Source organism: Paroedura picta, chromosome 10 (assembly GCF_049243985.1).
Source record: "Paroedura picta isolate Pp20150507F chromosome 10, Ppicta_v3.0, whole genome shotgun sequence".
NCBI classification, from domain to species: Eukaryota; Metazoa; Chordata; class Lepidosauria; order Squamata; family Gekkonidae; genus Paroedura; species Paroedura picta.
In genome coordinates, this window is record NC_135378.1 from 78301990 (window position 1) to 78329053 (window position 27064).

The window sequence follows — 27064 nt, forward strand, 5'->3', positions numbered from 1 at the left end:
ATGCCATGTTTAGTAACAGCAACACCTGACAGCTTTTATCCATCTGTGCATCCTAAGAACATTAGAAGAAGAGCACTGCTGGATTAGACCAGTGGTCCATCTGGCCAAGGCTCCTCTTTCGAACAGTGGTCAACCAGCTCCTCTGGAGGTTCAACAACAGGGCATAGAGGATGAGGCCCTCCCCTGAAGTTACCTACTGGCTTTGGGGTTCAGAGGTGGATTGCTTCAGAACATGGAGGTTTTCTTTAGTCGATGAGAGAGGTAACTTGCTCAACCTATCTTCCACGATTCTGTCTTTTAAAGCTGTCTGTGCCTGTGGCCATTGCTAATCTAACCTGCTTCTGCTAGACAATGGTATGGACATTTATAAAGCCAACTCTTTCTTTCTCACTGTGGACCCCCCATACACGTAAATGACAAAATCTCATGGTAGACTGTAACAGGAGCAACTGAAGTCATTTTTTAGACAAATTTTCCTCCTTGGAAGGCCAGGGTACCACCCTAAAAACAAGTCCTACTTGCCTCCCCTGCCAGGTGGAACTGATCCCTTGTCTGTTAAAGCAGCTCTCTTGAGGCCTTGCTTGTTCTGTATGGAGATCTGTGCTTCTACCGTTCCTGCACTCTGCAGGCTCAGCTTCCTCGTACTAACTAAAGAAGAAATGTGTATCTTGAATTCATGCTCTGTCTTGATTATGGCCAAACAATAATTTGTATATAAAGCACTGTCCTTTTCTCCCCACTGTTGCAGGCCATAACGTGAGGAATATCCAAGCGTTCTCTGTCCTGCAAAACGCTTTCCTGAAGGCAAAAACTAACTACCTTGCACAAATTATCCTTGATGCCATCTTGAATATATACATTGCGGACAATGCCAACTACTTCATCCTGGAGTCCCAACACACGCTGTCCCAGTTTGCGGAAAAAATTGCGAAGCTTCCAGAAGTGCAGGCCAAATACTTCGAGATGCTTGAATTCGTCGTCTTCAGCCTGAACTACATACCTTGTAAAGAACTTATCAGCGTCAGCATCCTCTTAAAATCCAGCGCCTCTTATCCATGTAGCATCATTGCAATGAAGACACTACTTAAGTTCACACGTCACGACTACATCTTTAAGGATGTCTTCAGGGAGGTGGGACTTCTGGAGGTGATGGTGAACCTCTTGCATAAGTATGCCGCTCTTTTGAAAGACCCTACACAGGCCCTGCATGATCAAGGTAGGTTACTTCCTTTCTCCCCCTTTAATATGTAATATTATGCTTATTATTCTCACCGTTATGATGGTCAGTTCTTAGTCTGACGAAGAGTGCTTGCACTCGAAAGCTCACGCCTTGAATAAATCTTTGTTGGTCTTAAAGGTGCCACTGGACTCTGATTTTATTATACTTGCTTAGGTTCTTTTGCTCACCTCTGCCCTTGAGTTTCTTGTGCTATGGAAAATGCACATCTTTCACATCATTATCCTGAGAGGTACGCTGCTATTGACATCATGCGTGTAATTTCAGAATCCCTTTCGCCCACTTGGTCATGCCACCCTAGATGGGGCATTTTTTAAACCCTCCTTAAGCTTTGTGTCTAGAGAATCTCGTAAAACATTGAGGCTGTTTAAAGGAATGAAGCTTCCTTCCTGCCTGGGTGAAATGTTGATGAACTGCGTGTAAACACCTCTAGTTTATATCCAATGTCCAAGATTAAACCTATTTTTTTTCTTGGTGATTGTAACGTTCAGGCAGTTCAGCGCTTGAAAGCAGAATGCCTCCTGCTGCTGCCGTGTCACTGTTTAAACATTTATTTTAGTGACAGCTGTATGCCAGGGGCCACTCTGGAGCAGAGGAGTTAATGAGAACAATCATGAGATCAGAAAGAGGGGCCATGGCGCAGTGGTAGAGCATTTGCTTGGCATGTGGAAGGTCCCAAGTTCGATCCCCGCCTTCTCCAGTGAAAAGGACCCCAGGTAGAAGGTGATGTGAACGACCTCTGCCTGTCTGAGTAGACAGTACTGACTTTGATGGACCCCTGGTCTGATTTAGTATAAGGCAGATTCATGTGTGGAAGAGTGTGAGAGTGTTGCAAACAGGGAGCCAGCATGGCTGTTGGACTCGGCTCTTTGAAACCCAGGTTCGAATCCCTATTCTGCCATGGAAGCTGGCTGAGTGACCTTGGGCCAGTCACATCCTCTCATTCTTGCCTACCTAACAAGGATGTTGTGATTATTAAATAGAGAATAATGCAAGCTGCTTTGGGTCCCCAAAGAGAAAGGCCGGGTGCCAATAAAGCTTTTAAAAACACAAATTGTACATAAATACCTTAATTTTTTCAATTGTGACTGTTAAAAATTGTTTTTCTAGGGGACTCAAGAAACAACAGTTCATCTGAAGACCAAAAGCAGCTGGCTTTGCTGGTCATGGAAACCTTGACAGTGCTGCTCCAGGGTTCGAACACCAATGCAGGTAATTCTGCCAGCCAACTGGTGAAGTTTGTGAAGCTGCACCCCTTATGGTGACGCTTGGCCATCCGAAGCATTTGAACAAAAAGGCAAATTATCTGACCCCTTGAAATATGGAAGGGCTGGATCGAGCAGGTTTTTGACTCCGGGGTAGGTTGGGATGGGTCTACTGAGAGCAGAAAGCTTAAATTCACTCCATCAGACTCTCCTGATCATTTTGCAATGAAACATCTGTTGCAGAGGATACATTTATTTGTCACATGGCCCCATTCAAATATTTACATCATGGTTTAAATACATTATATGTATATCGGTTATACATATACATTCACATGCATGAATTTAAAACCACAAATATGAATCCTCTTACAGAGGGGAGTCAAGTGTCTCAGGGCTTTATATGTAAGAACCTTGCTTTGAACCCACACGCATATTAGAAGCTTGTGCATCTGTTTAAGAACAGGTACTGCCTATGGAGTCTTATGACTTGTACCCATCAGAAGATGAGATTCACGTTCTGCACTTATTGGAGATTCAGGAAACTTCAGCAGTTCTTTTATGGTAGCTGTTCAGGACCACTGGGGTCAAATGAATAGTCAGAGAAAAGAAAAGAAAACCTCTTTTACAGAATGTTTGTGATGTGGATTCAACTTGCTGTCTAGTCAAGTTGTCGATGTTGGGTTTTAAAAACACAGCCCTGTCTAGAGAGGCTGTGTGGCTTAGCAAAATGTGAGAAAATCTAGTACAGACTAGTAAATCAAACCACTGAAAGGTTTAAGTAAAGAAACCAGAAAATATGGACAAATTAAAACAACACAAAATAATAGCCACTTTTAATTATCCATTAATTACAACAAAATAATAGCCAGTGATATATTATAAAAATAGCTCTACTATACTTGTCCCCAGAGCCTCTTGTGGCACAGAATGGTAAGGCAGCAGACATGCAGTCTGAAAGCTCTGCCCATGAGGCTGGGAGTTCAATCCCAGCAGCCGGCTCAAGGTTGACTCAGCCTTCCATCCTTCCGAGGTCGGTAAAATGATCACCCAGCTTGCTGGGGGGTAAATGGTAATGACTGGGGAAGGCACTGGCAAACCACCCCGTATTGAGTCTGCCATGAAAACGCTAGAGGGCGTCACCCGAAGGGTCAGATATGACCTGGTGCTTGCACAGGGGATACCTTTATACTTGTCCCTTTTCCATTGTGGCAGATACACTAGTTCTTAAAGAGCAAACACCAGATGACACACACTCCGTGGATCTAAGAATATGACAAAGCCAACAAAACACCTTCCGCAGTGGTACAATAAGTATTTTCCAGCTAAAAATCTTCTGAGCAATGCAGCAGTCATGAGTTGAAGCACTACATTCAGATACATTCACATATCTCTCATATATCAGAAGGTCTCATGTTTAGTACATATTGCAGACTTGTAATGACTTGGAAGTGAGAAGAATCCTTACTCCCTACATCCCTAAAGGCTTCTTTGAAGTCCCATCACTCTATATGAGATGCAGGCATATGAATAGGATGATAATCATATGGGCATCAAACAGTATTCAAGATCAACTGGGGGAAAAATCTCCATAGCAAAATCAGGCAGAACCTGACAGGTACAGAGGAATGGAAGCTAGGCTAGAATCAGAGTTTGGGGGGAAAGAGTAGATCTGGGTTGATTATGAACAGAGCCTGGGGAGGGGGGAGAATCTGTATTTTTTTTATGAGCCTTAAGCCCCAAATACTGGTTACCAATAAAACAGGGTGATTAGGAAAATACTGGCAGTTTGGCAGCCCTACTCCCTAATTAGGTTTTGTTTTTCTCCACTTTTACAAGGAAGGAAGAGGAGACAGAAGTGCATACCCTTGTCACCTTTCTCATGTCTTCTTTGCTGCATTTATAGGTTGTAAAGGCCTAGTAAAGCTGTCTCTTCCCATGGATTAAGAAATAGAAAGCAAGCTTTTGGCATGGCAGAATGATTTCTGAACCTCTCTTTAACTTGTGCGATATAGAATACATTATCACTGTTTTCACATTAATGATGGGCGTACCTTATTCAATTCCTCCTGTTCAGGGGAAGTAAAAGACTATAGGAAAAGAATTAGGCAGGGCTGTCTAGAAATAATATGGGGACAGGGAACAAAATGATCACACAAATTGATATGGTTTGTAATTAACTATAAGTTCTCTGTAATCAATATGACATCTTATGCTTCCCTGTACAAGCTGATCCCTGTTCAGAAGAACAGAATTAGTTCTAATCACTATATTACTACTGTACAAATTTGACCACCGGCTTATTGCTAGGCCGATTCCCACGTCAGGCTGCTCTTATTCTTTTTTTACTACTTCCATCAGCTTCAGAGATCAGTAACAAGCTTTGGCCTTAATCCAGCATTCCCTTTGTGTTAAAGATAGAAATTTCTGTGTATATGTTGTTGTTGTTATTGTAATTTCAGCCTGCCCTTCCCCAAAGGTACAGAGCATGTTACAATGTAAATGAAACGTACAATACAATTATATATATATGTGTGTGTGTGTATATGGGTAAAGGTATCCCCTGTACAAGCACTGGGTCATATCTGACCCTTGGGGTGACGCCCTCTAGTGTTTTCATGGCAGACTCAATACGGGGTGGTTTGCCAGTGCCTTCCCCAGTCATTACCGTTTACCCCCCAGCAAGCAAGCTGGGTACTCATTTTACCGACCTCGGAAGCATGGAAGGCTGAGTCAACCTTGAGCCGGCTGCTGGGATTGAACTCCCTGCCTCATGGACAGAGCTTTCAGACAGCATGTCTGCTGCTTTACCACTCTGCATCACAAGAGGCTCTTCACTAAAATATATTGCACCTTTTCCCCCCCACTCTGTGCCACAAGACACTCTTCAATATATAATATAATATAATATAATATAATATAATATAATATAATATAATATAATATAATATAATATAATATAATATAATATAATATAATATAATATAATATAATATAATATAATATAATATAATATAATATAATATAATATAATATAATATAATATAATATAATCCAGCTCTCTTATATTATATTGTATTGTATTGTATTGTATTGTATTGTATTGTATTGTATTGTATTGTATTGTATTGTATTATATTATATTATATTATATTATATTATATTATATTATATTATATTATATTATATTATATTATATTATATTATATTATATTATATTATATTATATTAACTTAAAAATATAAAATTTTAACTTTAAAATATCTATAAAAATACAATTTCTGAAAGTACAAAAACTTTGCCTAATGCAGACTTTTGCATGTGTGCACAGTAGAATCTCCCAATCACAAATGAGGTTGCTAAATAATTAAAGCTCTAAGACTGGATTTTGGGTTTGCTGGTATGTTACAGCCTGTATTTATCCTGTGTGGAAAGTCAAGTTTCACTTCTTGCCAGCCTAAGAAACCAGCTTCTAAATGCTTGTTGGCAGATACGGCAGACCCTTGAGCCAATGTGATCATCAGACAGTGTGCCTAGATTCACTGGTATCACAGCTAATCCCTTGTACTCATGTTCCTTGCAGGTATCTTCAGAGAGTTTGGTGGCGCCAGGTGCGTGCACAACATCGTGAAATATCCACAGTGCAGGCAGCACGCACTGATGATCATCCAGCAGCTGGTGCTATCACCGAGCGGCGATGATGACATGGGTACACTTTTGGGATTGATGCACTCAGCTCCGCCTACCGAATTACAATTGAAGACTGACATACTAAGGGTAAGAGCAAGACAATAGAATGTACCAATGTTCTTCAAGGTACTGTTCCGGGCACGGTTAATAACCTCCTGAAAAGCTGCTTTCATTTCATGTTCTGAAAGGGAAAACATGTATGTATGTATGTATTTTAAATGTGTTAAACATTTATTGGATGATATGACCATTTATGGGCATGCTGTCATCCCCCCCCCCCCCAAGAAAAGACCAATGATAGGCCTGGAGGGGGTGGGAAGGGGAGGGGCCCTGGATGGGTGTGTTTGAAGTTTGCTTCCCAACTATATTCTGCACGATCCCACCACTTCATTGGGCATCAATGGTACAAAGGTTGAGAAAGGCTGTGTTAGATGCTGCTTTTTAAAATACCAATGAACGAAGGCGGATTTATTTTTGTAGGCGAATGTATGGATAGAAGTTTAAATGTCCGTGTTGAAATAGTTGAGACACGGTGCAGAAACCTTTGGTGATGTGTCCCTCATAGCAGCTTGTCTCTGACCTTTTCCATCCCTTGTCTGAATATCCATGCAGGCCCTACTGTGCGTGCTCAAAGAGAGTCACCGAACGAGAACGGTTTTTAGGAAAGTCGGTGGGTTTGTGTACGTCACATCGCTGCTCGTTGCCATGGAGAGGTCCTTGTGTTCCCCGCCCAAGAACGGCTGGGAGAAAGTGAACCAGAACCAAGTCTTCGAACTGCTCCACACTGTTCTCTGCACCCTGACTGCAGCCATGCGCTACGAGCCTGCCAACTCGCACTTCTTCAGAACAGAGATCCAATACGAAAAGCTGGCCGACGCCGTGAGGTTGCTGGGCTGCTTCTCGGACTCCAGGAAAATAAGCCCTTTGAACATCTTCCCCTCCAACACCCAGCCCTTTCAAAGACTGTTGGAAGATGACCTCATCTCCATGGATTCTGTGTCACCCACCCTGAGGCACTGCAGCAAACTCTTTATTTACCTCTACAAAGTAACGACAGACTCCTTTGACAGGTATGGTTTTTGTCGCGTTCGGGGAGTAAAATACAATTGTATTCGGAAATAATTGAGCTCACAGAATCATAGAGTTGGAAGGGGCCATACAGGCCATCTAGTCCAACCCCCTGCTCAACGCAGGACCAGCCCTAAGCATCCTAAAGCATCCAAGAAAAGTGTGTATCCAACCTTTGCTTGAAGACTGCCAGTGAGGGGGAGCTCACCACCTTCTTAGGCAGCCTATTCCACTGCTGAACTACTCTGACTCTAGCCTATATCATTGTACTTGTAGTTTAAACCCATTACTGCGTGTCCTTTCCTCTGCAGCCAACGGAAACAGCATCCTGCCCTCCTCCAAGTGACAACCTTTCAAATACTTAAAGAGGGCTATCATGTCCCCTCTCAACCTCCTTTTCTCCAGGCTGAACATTCCCAAGTCCCTCAACCTATCTTCATAGGGCTTGGTCCCTTGGCCCCAGATCGATCACATAGTTCTAACTGTGGCACTGCGGCGAGGTACTTTCCCCAGACTGAAGAGGCTCTTCCACTGCTAGTAGAACAGATCTTTGGAATCTAGAGTAGAATCTGTCCTTTCCGTGATTCGGTGTTACTTCAGAGGATTATTCGCTCTCTGTTTTCAACTGAGCTTAACAATCGCTGTCCTTATTTCCTCTCCTCCCCGCCTCTAGTCCCATGCACCTGAAATTATCGGTTTGTTGTCTCTGTCCATGGAGGTCATGATGCATCATCAAGGCCTCTTTGCAGTTCCCAATTTGGGATGCTGAACATGCAAATGAATGTGCAGAGAGAGGATTTGAGTGAGTGGGGCTGACCTCTGGGAGTGTGCAAGCTACCCACATGGTTCAAGACATTTTCACCCCCCCCCCCCCAGATCCTAAGCAGTTTGAAGTATGGTGCCTCTTGCTTCCCAGGCTGCAGTGGCCTAGAATGAGCCAAGTTCCCTGCAGTGCATTGGTGCCTTTCTGGACATGCCACCATGCATAACTTGCCTGGTCAGGGAAGAAACCTGTCCTCCATGGTGATCAGATATGGAAGACAAGGTTCCCTTATGAGTCGCATTGAACAGGGAATTTTGGAGCTGCCAGCAGGAGAATGTGAAGAACTGTCTCTGTTTCTCTCTCTCTCCCCCCTTTCTTTTTTTGCATCTGCTTAAACATTAACAGAACCAAAGATGTTAAAGAAAAGATAAATTTCCAAAGGTCTAATCACCAAAAGCACAATAGAAGAGGGGACGTCTTGCTGGCCTTCAGACAGATAACAAGAGGCTCTAGAGCTCTGATGCATCTGTTTATTTAAAAGCGTTCTGAGTAAAAAAACAAAACAAAACACTGTTTCATCTGCCTTCAGTTAAAATTACTACCTTATGATGAAGCAGATGTTTCAGTTTTAACATATTTTGCTTCTTTGCTACCGAGATTCTAGGTAGCACATAGCAGCGTTAAACACAGAAAGATGTTTTTAGCTAATTATTTAGGGCTTTAAAGTGATGCTGTTTGAACTCAAGGAAAGTTTTATCGTTCAAGTATTGCCTTGCTTTCGGGAATGCTTTTTATCTTTTTCACTCCTGTATTAAAAGAATCATTGACTATATTTTAAGGACCAGTTGGATATATTAAAAGAATGCACCCTATTCCTTGCCCTTCTACAAGTTTACAAAGGATATTCTTGGATTTTCTCTTGGATAATAGGTTAGGTCTATATGGCTTCTAAGATTGCTCCTGGAGTTTGTACCTTGAAACGGTCTCTTTAAAATGCTGGGTGCTATTTTTATGTGCTAAATTGCTCAAGTTAATTTCAGATTGCTGATTCGTTAAATTAATTTCTGCTAGTACTTGTTAAGAATGGAATTTGAAAAAAAAATCTGGGATTTCTTCTTGTTATTGCACTGGATATACAGGTCATTTTTGTCCTTCCCTTTACCTCTTCCTCTTTTTGTGTTAGTCTGCCTGATAAAGATTTAATCATACCTGCTCATGCTACGTGTCCTCGGAGGTGATCCTGTGTTACTAATCCAGGTCTTCCCTACAATGCTGAGATTTGTTTCAAGGCTGTGCAAAAAGCAGAGAGTATAAATTTGTTTACCATCTCCTGAATGCAAAGAGTTGCACTCCCAAAGGGAGATCTGTCCGCTTTCTAAGTCTGTGTTTCAGAACTGTGCTTGCTCTTCGATGTCTTTGCTCTGGCTATTTCTGCAAGAAGTATTGCTATTAGCAGAACTGTACGAACTAACAAGCTTCTGGCCTCTTGTTTTCTTTTCTAACCTCTCTATCCCCTCCATGTCTGTTTTGTCTGTAGTCGTGCGGAACAGATCCCTCCTTGCCTGACAAATGAGACTTCTCTCCCCTCTCCTTGGGGAACACCAGCTTTGTCCAGGAAAAGGTACCGATCCTCTTAAGAGAAGTTGCACTTTCTACAGACGCCAGATCTCTTTGTTGGCTGCATGTTGTTATATTTCCAATAAGCGAGACCCGTTACTGTCTTTTCAGCATTTTGCAAATTGTTAATTTACTGGCAACTTCAGCTGTTACCATCTGCTTGAAATGATTTTTTGGGGGGGGGGGTGAATTGTGCAAATATGTTTGGAAATACTGTATCTTAGATAGCATCCAGTACAGCTGTAGAAGAAAGAAGACAAGATTTGGAAGCCAGTAATTTCAGATGGTTGTTGTTTTTTTTTCATTTTCTTTCCTGTTATCAAGCCAAGCGTGCTGTTTTGTGGGGAAAAGCTGGATTATTGAGAAATAGGTTTTTCCATAGGCTTGGGGGTGGAGGTATAATTTTAATTATTTCAGACCACATGAGAGTGGGTATATAATTTGAGAATAGTCGCCTGCCATATTAAAAAAAAACGAGTGGGGTGTAGTGTGCAATGTTTAGTCAGAACCCGTGGAGATCCAGGTTCAAATTCCGGCTTGCCATGAAACTCTCTGGACATGTCTGACCTACCTCACAGGGTTGTTGTGACAATAAAAATCAACCAACAAGGATTCTCACCCTTTATGTGGAACATCCAAATAAGGAGTGAGAATCCTTGTTCCCTACATCCTCCCTCCAACCCCCCCTTACCTGCTGGTGTGTCACGCTGGGCTTGCCCCGCCCCCGCCAGTCTCTCAAGGCTGGCCCCGCTCTCCAGAGGGCGAGAGTGGCCACAGAAGACTGGCAGTGGTGACGACAATGCCAGAGCCATGCACCTCAGTGCTCTGGTGCCACTGCCATGGTCCATCTACCAGCGCAGTCCCTGGGGGTGGGATTACGGGTGTCATGTCCGTAGACTTCCGTTTGCGGGAGCGCGCCAGTAGATGTTCCACCTCTAAAGTGTAGGATGGGGAAACTCTGTGTGCTGTTCTGGGCTCCTTGCAAGGAGAGCAGCATCACAGTGTACTTAATAAATAAATGCTAGCTAGAAATAATAATTTGAAACATTAGCACAGCAGGGAATGAATGGGTTCAGGTTTGAAAGCTCTAGATATGGACATACCTGGAGATTTTGGGAGGGTGACATGAGGAGGGCAGGGTTTGGGAAGGGGAGAGTCTTCAGCAGGGTACAGTGCCCTGGAATTTACTTTCCAAAGCGGCCAGGGGAATTGATCGCTGTCTTCTGGAAATCTCCAGATGCCACCTGGAGTAGATCAGGGGTGGCCAAACTGTGGTGCTCCAGATATTCCTAGGCAACAATTCCTGTGAGCTCCTGCCAGCATGTTCTGGGAGGGGCTCAAGGGGATTGCAGTCCATGGACATCTGGAAAGCTACAGTTTGGCCACCCCTGTAGTAAATCCTTTCACCTCCACCTTAATTCCTGGGGGAACATGACAAAATGAAATTATTTAGGCTTGCTGCCCGCATCACCCCACCCCCTCCAACTTTGTTCATTCCTGCCTCCTTAATCCTGGGTGTTCCATCACCTTACTATATTTAGAGATCAAAGGGATGAGGGGAATAACACAAAAAGCGAAGCATCTGATTTCAAAAAAAATTCTGACTTTTGCCCTCTCTTGGCTAGCTAAAGTAAACAAGCATTCCAACTTGGTGCCCTTCAGGCAAACCACATCAACTTTTGCCCTGTCCTCTGTGCCGTTCTTTGCCACATCATCACTCGTGTTATAAATAAATGGCATTTCTTCTCCTTCCTGGGCTATAGTGATGGAATGCTCAAGTACATAAAAACATCCACTTAGTCACGGGATGTATCGATAGTATCCAGATGAATCACTCTGGGACTTATTGAATAATACAGGACTTGCTGGATACATGGCCAATTTAGTATTTGTAGCGAAAAAGATAAAGAAAAGCCAGTTCTTCAAAGATGGAAAGAAAACAGTTTCTAAATATACCATTCCTAAGTTAACTTCCATAGGTTATTAATTTCAAAAGGCACACCCGTACTTGTATAGCACATCTATTATCCATCTAGTACATTAAATGTACTCGTCCTGCTGTTCCACGCACACAGGCCAAGGACATCGCAGTGTGGGGCAGTATCAAATGAATTAAATAAATCTGTGTCTATTTTAGCATTGATGCACCTTTGCAAGAGACAGTGCTGCCTAGGCTTGATTTGTTACACATGAGTGAACACATTTTTCTTTGGGGGAAGAAAAGCTGATATGGAAGAGTTCTGGCATCTAGTACAGAAGTGGATGTTGAAATGGGAGGTGGAATTTTCCGGTGGAAGACGTTCATCTGGAACATTGAGGCAAGTGTAAAAGAGAACCTTGTCCTACTGGATGGCTTTGAGGCCTTGCGGCATCCCTGCTGAATGGACAGAAGGGTGAGGAAGGAGGTAGTTAAAGGGCCAAAGGACGGCCTATAAGATGAACTAATCAAATGAGGGCAGGAAAACTAGGGAAAGGTAAAAAGTCCATCGATTATTACATTTATAGATGCTGAACAACTTGTGTCTTAGTGGGAAAAGGTGCTTTCTGTTTAATGTTTTAGGGTGGAGATGATTCTGTAATAAAAACTGAGGCTCATCTTTGGAATCAAAAGATTTGTTAATAGTAATGATTTTGGAGTCAAGGAATTTGCCTGTGTCTGAGGGGCATGGGTAATAAAATTTGAAAGTATACAAAATGGTTTTTCTTAGCATTTATACCTGAGATCGCAGTGTGGATTGTACAGGTCTAAATAGGCTAAGGCTTCCGTGGTGTAGAAGTGCATTGAACATCTTAAGGCTGTGTAAATTGCTTGGAAGACTTATGGTACGTGTAATAGGCTGCCTACACAGAGTACACTTATTCCATGTTGAGCTCATGTGGTGGTGTTGTGGTCTAAGTTTGGTCAAGGGAACTTGGGTCTACATTTCTGTCAACTGATCTTGAGTTGGCCACTGACCTTCTGTCTTATCTTACCTCCCCAGGATTGTTCAGATAAAAGGATAGGCAAATGACGTTGCGTTACCATCTTGAGCTTTTCTGGGGGAAAGGGGAATAAAAACATACCAGTGTCATTTTTTATTTGAATAAAAAATATTTAGTAAGCGTCTTCACACCACTGATACATTTGTTTCCTGCAAACCCTCTGTGTTGCCCCTTCCCATTTTTTAAAAAGTGAAACAGGTTAAGGGACTTGTTTGGTGACTTATTAGTTTTCTATCTTGCTATCATTCTTTCATTCCATTCTTCTTCACAATGCCTCTTGTGGTGATGGTGATTTCGATAATGCCGTAGATATGATTTTTGAATATCGAGCCCCTTTATCAGTTGGTGTCTTTCTTCCTTGTTAGTCTCTCATGTCTGTTTTGGCTTGCATTGTTGACCGAATTGGAAGATGTTTTGTGGGCCGTATCTTCTGTGGATGAATTCAAGGGTCACTTAATTCCCTGGATGTTGTTAAAACACCATGCAGCTCCTTAAAAATGCTCACAATGCTCCAGAACAGGGGTATTCAACCTCCAGATGAACATTGACTACAATTCCCATGAGCCCCTGCCAGCATTTGCTGGCAGGGGCTCATGGGAATTGTAGTCCATTGACATCTGGAGGACCACAGGTTAACTACTCCTGCTCCAGAATATAAGAACCAAAAACATAAGAGTGGCTGGGAGCATTCCAAGGGACATTTGTTCCTGAGTTTGCGTTTCACAATATTGATTCCAACAAAAATAAGAATCCATTCCATTCCACTTCCTGCACCCACCACCCTCCCCCTTCCACGGTTTGCTTTGGGCTGCTGTCTTGTTGCATCCGGATTGGCAATAGCCACCACTTTAATAGTGATTATCAAACTGGGATAAAGGGGATGCCTGGATGTCACTAAGTATATGGCCACTCCCAATGCAGGAGTAACATAGTCCTGTTAAACCATAGAAGGAGGGGTGGGGAGAGAATGCAGGATCTCACAGCATTCCTTCAGTATCCTGACTATATGTTGTTGTTGTTGTTGTTATTATTATTTATTAAATTTCTATAATGCCCTCCCATTGCCAGGTCAGGGCAGTGAACATCATATCACAGTCCATACAGTACAGTAGATAAAATTATTCACAAAAATTAATATTAAAACAATATATTATTTATTAAATTAGGGATGGTCAAACAGGAGTTCTGGGGTACTAATAGTGGCCCTCCTCGCCTCTCCTCCATTTCCCCTACTTCAGCCCCCCCCCCCCTCTTGGGGATAAATTCCATCACTGCCATAACTCAAAATCACCAGCTGGACAATGGCAGTTGGTGGAGCACCTGGATAATTTCACTGTGTTTTGTTATGTTTTATTGTGCTTATAATTTTAAATGTACAACTCACTTGTTGTAAACCACCCCGGGCCTGCTTGCATGGAGAGATGGTCTAGAAATTGAATCACAAATAATTAAAAGTAAATAGACTAAAAAATCACTAGTCTTGATGGATTTCCCTGTTGCCCCCTTAAATCAAATGCACTATAATGTAGACCCTAGTCTATGGAAAATGATACGGGAATAAAAATGTGTTAGTCTTTATAATGCAGCCCGGCATGAAACTTCCAGTGTGTAAACAACCATAGTGTAGCATTTATAGCAAGATTATGTTGGAATAGTACTGTTTTGTCCAAGTAGTTGGTTAAGATAGAAGGAAGTTAAACTGGCTTTCTACATACCCTGCAGTTGCATATTACCAGTATGAACTTGCATTTATTCATTTATGAACTTGCATTTAGGCTGTGACTTCTATAAGACTGTAGGAAAAACACAAATACAAATTCTTTGGTGTGCTTCGTTCATCTGCTGTGTATTTTCTTTTCCTTATAAGCCTCATAATTGTATATAATTTAAAGGTCTCTTGTTTTTTTCCCCCCTCCTGTTTTAGGCATGCATATCATTGTTCTTCAATCCCACCAGTATTCCCTCCCAAAAATTCCGGGGATTTGAAGCTGCACAAAGGAACGGTGCCCCTACAGAGCTTGGACGCGGTCATCATTCACCCCGGAGCAATGCTTTCCATGTTAGACCTCCTAGTCTCAGTTGGGTTGACGACCCAGCCCGAAGTAAGAATTCTTTCAAGTAGATCATTTAAACTCTGGGGGGTCAAGTGCTATAGCAAAAGGAATAAAGAGAGCCATCTTTTAAAAGTGGTTTAATTTGAATTAATGCCCTTGTGCTGGAGCCAGCACGCTTTTCTACTCGCAGGAGAGGAAGGAAGTACAATCTCAGCTAATTTCCCCTTCTTCGCAGCAGCCACTTATGCCTAGACGCTTTTTCCCAAACAGGTCCCCTGTCATCATCATAGGTTTTTGCAGAGGGCGGTTAGAGGGAGCTCTTCTCTCTCCTGTGGCAGTGGAGGAACTGGTTAGATCCAGCCTCTTAACTTGAATGGTTTTGGATAACACTGAATTCTGTTAAGGAAGCTGAGGATTTGAGTCTTATCACATTCCTGGTCTGGATCCATTTTGAAACGTGGCATGCGGGTGTTTTAAAAGCAGCTTGGAGGGGGGGTGAGAAGGGGGTATAGCTTAAAAATCAGTCGTAATCTGGGAGAGGAGCTTCTGTTCTGAGAAGAAAAGCCAAGCCAAAGTAGCTAACTGGATCACTGCCATTATATACAAATAACAAAAAAAGCACATGCCTAATTGGGAACTGGAACCTGCTTCTACTAATCCGAAGCCAATGTTTGGATACTATCTGGGAGCCATATTGGAAGAGCCAACAGTAAAAAGAAGCAGACATTACCAACAAATGATCAGTAGGGTTTAAAAATAAACACTATTGGAAGCCTAGGGGTACAGGGTGAGGCTTATATTGTCACATGCTATGAGAAGACTATTTGTTGGTTAACAGTGTGAAAATACACCCTCAGTGAGGGTGTTACTCTGTCCTTCCTCTAGGAGTTAGAATCATAGAATCATAGAGTTGGAAGGGGCCACACAGGCCATCTAGTCCCCCTGGTCAACGCAGGATCAGCCCAAAGCCTCCTAAAGCATCCAAGAAAAGTGTGTAGCCAACCTTTGCTTGAAGACTGCCAGTGAGGGGGAGCTCACCACCTCCTTAGGCAGCCTATTCCACTGCTGAACTACTCTGACTGTTCAGGAGAGGACGCCCAGTTCTCCTCCTTGTCTTTTTCTTTAAAATCCTCATAGCATCCCAGTGAAGTCGGCTCAGCACAGAGAAAATATTTGACCCATGGTGGGCCCTTGAACTTCATGGCTCATGGGAAATCCAAAGCTGAGGCTCCCAAGTCCTAAGCCGGTGCCTGGACCATTGCTCCACACTGTGGAACGTTTATTTCCATTTATAAAATAGTTTATGCTGGTGCGGTTCTTTCTTTGAGCAGCAGATCAAGTCATAAACCGTGCAGGGGAGCACATCCGTTGATGACATATTGCTGACTTTTGTACTGCTTAGTTTGAATTATATATTATATATATATATATAATTATTTTTGTATGACAATGTGTAGCACGCCCTGGATCTTCAGCTTGCCGTGGCCAACATCTTGCAGTCCCTAGTGCACACAGAAAGAAATCAACAAGTCATGTGTGAAGCGGGACTCCACGCTCGACTCCTCCAGAGATGCAGTGCTGCCCTGGCTGATGAAGACCATCCCTTGCACCCGCCCCTCCAGAGGATGTTTGAAAGGCTGGCCTCTCAAGCACTGGAACCAGTGGTGCTGAGGTAGGCAGGAAGAATCAGACCCACGTTTAGTTGATACATTAACGTTCATGGATTTGGTTGGGCAGGTTTGGCTGCTTAGGATTCTAGGGAAACAGGAGAATTAAGCTTGAGTCCATGCTCCTGCCTTTGGGCATCCAGTCCACCTGCCAATTAGCTACCCACTTCATTAATAGGCTGGATGATAGTCAACAGGAAAAGCATTAAATATCCTGAAGCACACTATTTATTTGCTATTTTAGGCATATTTCAGATTTAATTGGTGCTGGCTAGATCCCTTTTTCAGCACAAGAAAACGGAAAGATAATTTTTCTAGCCATTTGCCATTCAGAACTCTGGTGAGGACTTTTGCTGTCATCCATTCAGATTTCAGCCAATGTGAGCCAAAAAAAAATTTCTTGTCAAAATGAAAATGGGGGAAAAAAAACACCTCGGTCATCTCAAGATGTGCACTCTGCTGTTTTTCTAATAGCCAGCTGGCTTGTCTGAATTCGTAGTGTTTTGAAATCCAGGGCTTGGTTGGTGGCCATGTCTGTATATTTTTAAAAATTGTTTTCTCCACCTGGTATGTTTTCTTGACATGCACATATAACTGGGCCAATAGGTTTACAGCACAGTCCTAAGCGGAAGTTGCCCTCTTCTAAGCCCATTGAGGGCAATGGGCTTAGAAAAGGGTAAGTTGTCTTAGGATACATTCATGAATGGTGCCTGATATGGGCTGGATCATGGCTAACCAGATGTCAATAGTCGCTGCTTTTGGTAGTTTATTCTTGTGGGTGAAAAAGGAAGTTCAGTCAAAGATTTCATTTAAATGCTCCTTGACTTCACATGCCTATCTAGAGGAAATGCAAACTGTCTTGAACCTTTTATTTCTATTTCTCTCTCCCTGTCTTTTTTAACAGGGAATTTTTACGTCTGGGGAATCCTCTGAACTGTGGCGCCTGGGACAAAAAACTTCTGAAACGATACAGAGTGCATAAGCCAAGCTCACTAAGTTACGAGCCAGAGATGAGAAGTAAGTGTTCAGGTGTTTGAAGTAGGCTGTGTTTTCATTTCCAACACTTATACCCCGCTTTTCTGCCTTCACCAAAGCGGCTAACAAATTAATAACATAGATAGTAGAACATGAATTAAAAAACCGTTAAAGCCAAACAAAGATACTTTGTTAGAAGAATGAAAACCAAGCTAAAATACACAGAGAAAAAGATAAAAACAGTTTGAGGGAATGCAAGCATAAGAGGGGGAGGGACTTGAAATGCAAAACTGCCTCCTTAACCATCCTTAAGGCACTGTGTTATATCTGCACAAGCCCACTGTCTTAATACGGTTTCTCAGTGGAACAGGCTTCCTTGGGAGGTGGTGGGTTCTCCATTTTTGGAAATTTTAAAACAGAGGCTGGATAGCCATTGGATGGAGAGGCTGATTTTGTGAAGGTTCAAGGGTAAGATGATCAGATTTTAACATTGGTAAAGCGGGACACCATTGACCGGGGGGGTTCTTGATTAAAAATTTGGTCTATATGGAGCAACAAAATTTTTCATAGAACACATAGAACGGAAAAATAGTATTGTAATATATATTTTTAAATTTCAACCTAAGTACAATTTGCCAGGTGCCCCCAGATGTCCCTCCAAAAGTGGGACAATCTGGTCACTTTATTCAAGGGGGTGGCAGGTTACAGTGGATGAGCGACAGGGTTGTGAGTGCCCTGCATAGTGCAGGGGGGTGGACTAGATGACCCAGGAGGTCCCTTCCAACTCTATGAATAAAAAAAGGACTGCTGAGATATAGTTATTCCATGGACTTACCAACATCATATCCTTTCCTTTTTCCATTTGAAGGTAGAGCAAAATGTGTGTGTTTTTTCTCCTCCTGACTGGCAGTACAATCTTGGAGACTAATATGTTTGTATGGTAACATCAGTTCTGTATTGCGTATGGAACTGCATACTTTCTCTGTGAAAGTAATAGCCAGAGGCTGCCATGCCCTCGGTGCACAGATTTGTTTTACCGATATTAAATCCATTAAGTTTTACCGCGTTTAACTTGAGTTGGCACAAAGGAGGACAGTTTTCCTTTTGAACTCAATTCACAGCCAAGCTAGCGTTTCAGAATGCAAGTATGTCGTACTCTGACTTCATTAGAACCTGGATGATTTCATTTTAAGTACTTCCATTTAAGAAGAGTGTGTTGTTTGTCACTGTGTCAAGAAACTTGCGTTTGCTTAAACAAAACTTTCTTTACCTCTTTGGGACTGATTTCACAGGTAGTTGTTTCTAATCTACCTACGCTTGTAGGTCTTGTATAGTTATTGTACTGTTTTTGTATCAAGCTGCTTGCAGCCTCGTCATATAAATGAAACCTGGTTTTCTTAAAACTCGGGGTATTGCAGAAAGAAATCAACAAAGCTGTTCCCGGAGGGGGGAGGGCAGTCAGTTTACTTCTAACATTGGCCATAAATAGCGGGATGTGACAAATCTACTAATTTGAAAAATCTTGTTTCGTTTCTCGGCTTTTCCTATAGATAGCATGGTTACATCAATGGAAAGTCTGGGTACCGACTGTGTGTTCAGCTTACACGAAGATAATCACTATCGGATAAGTAAAAGCCTTTTAAAACCGGCAGAAGGAAGCACAGTACCCCTGACCAGAGTGAAATGTTTGGTCTCCATGACAACCCCACATGATATTCGCCTTCATGGGTCCTCAGTTACTCCAGCGTTTATTGAATTTGACACGTCTCTTGAAGGGTTTGGGTAAGGGCTTGCAAGGCTCAGGTCCTTTTGTTGTTGTTGTTGTTTCAAAGGAATGTTTCTAATTCCCAGTGCTTCGTTTTGATTGCAAAGCAATTCACTTTGCCTTGGACGGTTGCTCTGATGGATTACTGATTCCTCAAGGGCAAGCATGTGCCGAGTGTGTGTTTAGAGCCCTTGACTTGTGAAGGAGGAACACTGGCACCCAGTTTTTGTAAACGTTCCTTCCCTCCAAATGAGGTGTTACCATATTTCAAGAGTTGGTTGAGGGGGCTAATGCTTGAGGCTAGAATTGTGTAGCAGCAGCGGAGCCCTTGACACAAATGAGAGCCAGCGTGGTGTCATGGTTAAGAGCAGTGGCCTCTAATCTGGAGAACCAAGCTTGATTCCCGACTCCTCCAAAAGAAGCCAACCTTAGGCCAGTCTCAGAGCTCTCTCAACCTCATGGACCTCACAGGGTGTCTGTTGTGGGGAGAAGAAGAGAAGGCAACTGTAAGCCACTTTGAGAAGTGGGGTATCAAAAAAAAAAAGCTCTGTCTTTAAAATCCCAGGGTGCTTAAAATTTTGCTTTTGGAGTCCCCAGAAATGTTAGCTAACATGAAGGCGGCCACCTCAAACAGGCAGAGGAGAGACGGCAGTTGTGGGAAAGAAGAAACCCTCTTTGGGATTCCTTGCATAAAAGAGGATTCTTCTGAGACACCTGAATATGCGTCTCCTGCCTTTATCTGCCCTTGGTGGTGGTGGAAAGTCCTCTCAGGTCTTAACTAACTTATGTAAGAAAAAGACATGCAGAGGTGGTTTGCCAGTGGTGGCCTCTGTGCAGTTTCCCTGGTATTCCTTCAGGGGGCCTCCCATCCAAATACTGACCAGGGTCTACCTTGCTTAGCTTATCTTCAAAGATTGGGCTAGCCTGGCCTGGCCTTACTGCTTATGAATTTCCTGCTTCTCAGAGTGCCCTGGCGGTTGATGCATGGCTGTCAGCCTGCAACGTCCCTTTCCAGTGCTCGTGTTCTTGGTACAGCTGTGCTCCGGAGAGCATTCAAGTCATACCCAGGCCCCTTCTCCTCTAGGAATTCAGATGCATAGTTTTCTCCTGGCATACACTTCAGGCATTTTAGAAAGGACAGGTCTGTGTAGACAGCGGAGATGAGCACAGGCCACGCACTGCTTGCTGCAAGATGCTGCAAACACTTGTGATTCCCCCCCCCCCCCCGATGCCAATGCCCTACCTGTGCATTCAAAAGTGAACACAGAAGGTGTAGGTGTTTGGGCCAGCTCACTTTGAGCAGTGTTTGTCTCCTTGCCAAACCACGTTCAGTCACGGAAATGAATTTCTAATGAATTCCCCTCCATTCTACAGCTGTCTGTTCTTGCCGAGCGTGGCACCACACAATGCACCGATCAACAACGTCGTTACAACAGGTCTTACCGACGGCACTGTGGTCAGCGGGATTGGGAATGGTAAGTCTTTCGGCATGGCCGCGTCAGACGGATGAAGCGTCTTTGGGGTCTTCTGTGCTTAAATAGCTCCGTTTACTTTCATTTCAGCAGTTGTAAACGCACCGGGACGCTTTCTTCCGAAGGGCTGTGTTCATAAGGGTGGCATTCCGTAAGATTTTTGCTGTCTGCCAATCGGTGCTATCCTTCCTCTTCTCATAAAATGGGATTTCACTACTTTATTAACCCAATTTTGGGGGGAGGACAAGGAGTCCGCATTTGTTTAGCACCTCTCAGAGCATTCCCTTATTTTCAGCAATGGGTAAGTTGGGGGGGGGGGGATGAAAAGGGTATTTAAATCTTTGCTCCCTCTGACAGTGAAACCACTATAATGAAATGAGGAAAAACAGAAGCCATTGGCTGTTACAGCGCTAGAATCCACACCTGAATACAAGAGCCGGGGGGACGGGGAAGAGGATGCATACTTGAAGTTGCCTAGGCAGTTTTGGAAATATATCTTTGTCGTTCAGTGAAGGCAGCTTTATTATCTACCTGTGCAGCTCAGGAACACAAGAAATACAGCTTCGTGTTCTCAGTGCTCCTTGACTTGTGCTGTGAGGGCAGGTAACACAACCGCCCCGTCAGTCCAGCATGGGAAGATGTGAATTGTTGCCTGGTTGCTTCAGCGACAGGGGAACTTGTTCCAGCAAAGGCGGTGCTGCTTCACTTACCCTCAGCGATAGCAATATAAAACCAGAGAGGATTGAATATGTAGCACCACGATAGCTATCTCACTGCCTGAACCCTGATTGGCTGGGAGCGAGGGGACAGAAAACAAAGCCAGAGGGGCGTTTGTAATGGCTGAGAAAGAACGAGAAAATGGTTTGTCTGGGTTTCTTGCTTGCTTCTTGCCCACAACATATTTCAAGGATGAAAATGGAGCACAATGGTAATGTTTGTAGAAATTCTTTTAGAGCAATGCTAGCGTTTTCAGTATTTGATAAGGCGGTACTTCCCAATTTCATTACCGATGGAGTCTCATCCTGTTGTCACAAACCTGCAACTTCCCATTGATCTCTACCTTTTAGTTGGCTGTTCCTTGTACGGAGGAAGACCACCATGTTACAGTTTTTTTTAGCCAAGGTTGATAAGATGTTTATTGTCATAGACGTGTTGGAAAGGTTCATTAAAATCTGTGATTTAAAATTTGGCATCTTCTAATGTAAAGTTATAATGCATTATGATGCGTATGCATATGGGCAAACTGTAACAATAAGCAGTATTAACGCATGCTATGTTAAAGCCAGATGCAGAGAGTTATGGAGAGCCTATAGAACAGTGGTTCTCAACCTGGCGGTCAGGATCCCTTTGGGAGTCGAATGACTCTTTCACAGGGGTCGCGGCAAGGCAAGCAGCTTGCCTGGGGGGTGGTCATCTACACAACAGCCTTGTGGGGTAGATCGAGATAGAGCGTTCGTCTGTCTGGAGCAGCAGAAAAGAGCGAGATCGGCATGGTGGGACAAGAGGCAGAAGTGAACTGAGAAACCCCGGAAAAAAAACAATGTATATACAATCGTGAACAATGGATCTTCACGCCATGGGTCAGTTTTGGTTTAATTTCTGTGAAAGAACCCTTGCGTAATTTTATGGTTGGGGGGTCACCACAACATGGGGAACTGTATTAAAGGATCACGGCATTAGGGAGGTTGAGAACCACTTCTATAGAAAGACTCATTATATTAACCTTCATTTCAAGCTAAAGTGTCCTGTTTATTTTTCTCCCCAGGAGAGAGACTTTTCCCACCACCGTCTGGTCTGAGCTATTCAAGTTGGTTTTGCATAGAACATTTTAGTACATCCCCCAATCACCACCCCGTCAGGCTTCTTACGGTTGTAAGACGAGCCAACAGCTCAGAGCAGCACTACGTATGCCTTGCCATAGTCCTCTCTGCAAAAGACCGGTCGCTGATTGTGTCAACCAAGGAAGAGCTCCTTCAGAACTATGGTATGCCTCATTCTGTATTACTCAAGTTCTTTGGAAATGTGAGCGGTGCTTTCAGAGAAAGTTTTTATTTTGGTGTTCCTAGCACCAAATGAGTTACACATCTGGTTGTGCTGTCCTGTATCCCGGTTTGACGGGGGCCCTGGAACCTGAGAATAGTTCTCCAAAGGGAGCATGTCCAGAGGAGGGCAACTAAGTTGGTGAAGGGTTTGGAGACCAAGATGTAGGAGGAAAGGTTGTGGGAGCTTGGTCTGTTTAGCCTGGAGAAGAGACGCCATCTTCAAGTATTTAAAAGGCTGCCATGTAGAGGATGGAGCAGAGTTGACCTCTCTTGCCCCAGAGGGACGGACCAGAACGAATGGGATGAAATTAATTCAAAAGAAATTCCATCTAAACATCCAGAAGAAGTTCCTGACAGTCAGAGCGGTTTCTCAGTGGAACAGGCTTCCTCGGGAGGTGGTGGGTTCTCCATCTTTGGAGATTTTTAAACAAAGGCTGGGTAGCCATCTGACAGAGAGGCTGATTCTGTGAAGGCTCAAGGGGGTGGCAGGTGACAGTAGATGAGCGAGAGGGTTGTGAGTGTCCTGCAAAGTGCAGCGGGTTGGATGATGACCCAGGAGGACCCTTCCAACTCTATGATTCTATGGTTGTGGCAAAAAAAAAAAAAGATTGAGAATAGCAGCTCTATAAATGTATGAGCTATCAGGGTCTCCCACTTGAATATTGTTTTTTTCTTAATTTATGTTTTGCGGTCTTCAGTGGATGATTTCAGCGAAGAATCCTCCTGCTACGAAATCCTCCCTTGCTGCGCTCGGTTTCGTTGTGCCGAACACATCATCGAGGGGCAGTGGCATCACATGGTTCTGGTGATGAGCAAAGGCATGCTGAAAAACAGCACGGCTGCCCTCTACGTCGACGGGCAGCTCGTCAATACGGTCAAGGTATGATGAGTATTTCTAACTCTTCCGGAGATACTAGTGCGCGCGTGCACACACGCTGTGCGTGATTAACTTGGCAAAACAGTGTCGATTTTAATGCTTGCAAGTGTTGTTTCATACGTGTGGTGAAGATGGCCCCCATTTGCTTCTCAGCTGAGTTGTTTGGTCTCAGGAAGGCTGCTGCTACTCTGCACAGCATGCAACTTCCTGCTCCAGGCAAGGATGGAGCGGAGAATCAATATTGTACAGTTTGCCAAGGTCTGGGGCGAATACCAATCCAAAGTGTTCGGTAGTTGCTTTAAACGTGTTCACATGATGGCTTCCAGCTGACAGTGAAGAGTTAATGGACAGCGGGGGTGTCTCCTCGGACTGGGCTGCAGAAGTGCCACCACTGCAAAACACCAGGTGACCTTGTGTAAGAAGGCTGTGTGCTCCTTTGATTTACCAGTCTGTGCCTTTTTAGGTACTGAGGAAGGAAACAGAAGGAAAGAGCCAGTTTGGTGTAGTGGTTAGGAGTGCGGACTTCTAATCTGGCATGCCAGGTTCGATTCTGCGCTCCCCCACATGCAGCCAGCTGGGTGGCCTTGGGCTCGCCACGGCACTGATAAAGCTGTTCTGACCGGGCAGTGATATCAGGGCTCTCTCAGCCTCACCCACCCCACAGGGTGTCTGTTGTGGGGAGAGGAAAGGGAAGGCGACTGTAAGTCGCTTTGAGCCTCCTTCAGGTAGGGAAAAGCAGCATATAAGAACAAACTCTTCTTCTTCATACTCCATCCCTTCCATATCTTCCCTGAGAGTTGAAGCCTAGCACAGGGTCAGGGCCAAGGCGTGGTAAGGTCAAGGGGCTACCAGAGCCCTACAGTTCTGGGATGCCCATTACTGCCTTGCTGCTCTGTCCACATTATCATTTGCCCTGTTTCCCCAGAGGGTGAGTGACATGGTAGAACTGCCACTCATTCCTGCACCCAAAGGATTACACACTCCACCCTTTTTAATGCACAGGGTAGTAGGTGGCTCTTCCTTCCTCTGCCAGATGAAGAATACACGACCTCAAGATATGCAATAGTAGTTAGGCAGAGTTGGCCCCACCCTTCATCTGAATCCTCCCAGTGGTTGGCAAATGTTCTGTTTTTTATGGCAAAAGTCTTGCCAATAAGAAAGGCCTAATCTCTTTATCGATGAAGCAAATACTTCTGCAAAACGTCACGTTGGACGCTGCTTCAGTTTTACAGGCTTATGTCTTCATAAATGGTTCGCTGCTGGCGGGGAGGGGAAGCAGGTTGGCTTCAGGACTTATTTGTGCGGGGGAACAAATCAATAAACACAAGTTATACAAGCCACCTGTCTTTCTTTAAAAAAAAATCAACTAGAGTCTTAAATACTGAGATAAAGGAGGAATTCAGAACTCATTTTTCTTTTCCGCACCCTGCTGCTGAGTTTTCAGTTGAGTGCTCTGCGCCCTCAAAAGCTTCTATTGTTCCGTTCCCGAAGCTCTGATGTTTATAAACGTGACCGTTTGGCTTTCCTGTGAGATCGCAGCACCGCATCTCTTTAAGGCAGGAAGCTAGTTGGGAGGCATGGGTGGCTGGCAGAGAGGAGGGCAGAACTCCTGGAATGAGAGATGGCACTTGTGGCCTCTAATGCAGGGTTAGTCAACCTGTGGTCCTCCAGATGTTCATGGACTACAATTCCCATGAGCCCCTGCCAGCGTTTGCTGGCAGGGGCTCCTTGGAATTGTAGTCCATGAACATCTGGAGGACCACAGGTTGACTACCCCTGCTAGTCTAATGTAAAATTGAACACGGTAAAATAGAAGTACTTTTAAAAGGGTGCTTTTCTTCAGAAGTGACTCTTAAAAGCTTGTCCTGGGGGGGACGACCCTCTAATCTGCAGTTTTTGCACTCTTGGGTTAGAAATACAAAACTGATTGCATTTCCTTTTACTGTTGTGGTAAATTTTCACTTTCCTTTGCTGCTTTGGTTTTGTGCTAGAACAGACAAGGTGGAGAAGAAAACTTGAGTGGGCAGCAATTGCCCCGTTCTTTTCTCCATTGAGTTTCTCTAGGCTCCCATTTGTTAAATAATTATTGTGACTGAGAGCCAAAGAGCCACTTTGTTGAAAGGGGCTTTGGGCTCATGCGTCTCAAACATTAACCCACCACGGCATGTGGTAAATCTTTTTTGAAGTGGTGGAGAGTTGCTCGGAGGTGGAGTGAGGGTTTGCTATTAAAAGGATAAGACAGTCCAAAAGCTCACTGACCATGCCCAGGGCCCAGTTCTCACTTTCCAGTAGCTGCAGAAAAGAGCAAGAGTCCAGAAGCACCCTAAAGAAAAACAAGATTCGTGGCTGGGTATGAGCTTTCGTGAGTCAGTGCTCACTTTTTCCGATGCAGCTAGAATGTGAGTCAATCTGTCCTTCTACCTTGGAGAACAGAGTGATTTCGGATGCTGAATGACAACAGCAGATGAATGGCAATAGCAGGCATGATTGGATTAGGTGTGATATGCAGAGGGTTAGTAGCTGTGGAGAAATCAGCGCTGGTAATGAGACAGTAAACCTAGGTCTTGATTTGGTCCAGGTGGATGCATTGTCTTGAACTTTTTTGTCAGTTGCAGTTCAGCAGTCTCTCTTTCTAATCTCCCTTGGAAATTCCTTTGTAAGAGGACTTCTCCTCTTAGGTGAACAACTGATTGTTCTGGAAGGTTAAAGTAGCTTTTTGGTTTCTGAGCATTATCATTATTAAGCAATACATAACAAAGTCTTATTGAACTGCTGGTCATGCTGTGCGTGTTCATAGTATATACTGCTTTTTTCCTAAAGCATATTGGTGCAAACTTATTTTTGGAGAAAGAACCCTCAAAACTAATCTGTAAGAACCAAAGTGAACAAATAAAAAATACAGCAAAGTGTAAGCAGCATCTTGCCTTCATGCTTTTCCTTTTGATAGTTTGTGTTTGCAGACATATTTCTTCCCAGCATAAAACTGTTAGGGCTGCTGTCTTTGGACAGTGATTACCTAGCTTGCCCAGCTGGGGCAGCGACTGGCCTCAGTTCTCCAAGATTCTGATTTTGTTCAAGTTCTGCACTGTGTATTATTTGGATGGGATGATCAGAACGTACCTTGAAATTGCCTGCAGATGATAATCAGTCTGTGATGGTTTCCATTCTTAAAGCACAGCGGTATCTATGTGGGCTTTATGTTGTACCTGTTTTGTTGACTCAGCACTTTGCTATCCACAAGAAGAAGAAGAGTTGGTTCTTATATGCTGCTTTTCTCTACCCGAAGGAGGCTCAAAGCGGCTTACAGTCGCCTTCCCATTCCTCTCCCCACAACAGACACCCTGTGGGGTGGGTGAGGCTGAGAGAGCCCTGATATTTCTGCTCAGTCAGAACAGTTTTATCAGTGCTGTGGCGAGCCCAAGGTCACCCAGCTGGCTGCATGTGGGGAAGTGCAGAATTGAACTCAGCTCACCAGATTACAAGTCTGCACTCCTAAGCACTACACCAAACTGGATGACAAAACATGGTCTCGTCACAGGCAGACTACATTTTTGTGTTTTGTAGGATGAGGTTGGTTAATTTTATTTACTTTGCAAAAATTATATCCCACCTTTCTGGCCTCGTATGGTTATCTTGCACAAGTGGTAAGG

The 27064-nt window shown here is 43.7% G+C and overlaps 1 protein-coding gene across 7 annotated transcripts in view; it reads left to right on the top strand.

Moving 5' to 3' along the window:
• The window catches only part of WDFY3 (WD repeat and FYVE domain containing 3), a 161446-nt gene that overhangs the window by 55251 nt on the left and 79131 nt on the right, over window positions 1-27064 (top strand). For 6 of the 7 annotated variants that reach the window (XM_077300980.1, XM_077300979.1, XM_077300982.1 and 3 more), the window contains 12 exons: window positions 749-1216; window positions 2348-2449; window positions 6026-6219; window positions 6745-7202; window positions 9501-9584; window positions 14487-14664; window positions 16074-16288; window positions 17188-17300; window positions 18809-19040; window positions 20398-20498; window positions 22261-22479; window positions 23236-23417. In XM_077300980.1, coding sequence (XP_077157095.1) covers window positions 749-1216; window positions 2348-2449; window positions 6026-6219; window positions 6745-7202; window positions 9501-9584; window positions 14487-14664; window positions 16074-16288; window positions 17188-17300; window positions 18809-19040; window positions 20398-20498; window positions 22261-22479; window positions 23236-23417 — 2546 coding nt within the window. The remainder of the gene's footprint in view (window positions 1-748; window positions 1217-2347; window positions 2450-6025; window positions 6220-6744; window positions 7203-9500; window positions 9585-14486; window positions 14665-16073; window positions 16289-17187; window positions 17301-18808; window positions 19041-20397; window positions 20499-22260; window positions 22480-23235; window positions 23418-27064) is intronic. The other variant, XM_077300985.1, reaches the window with a different exon arrangement.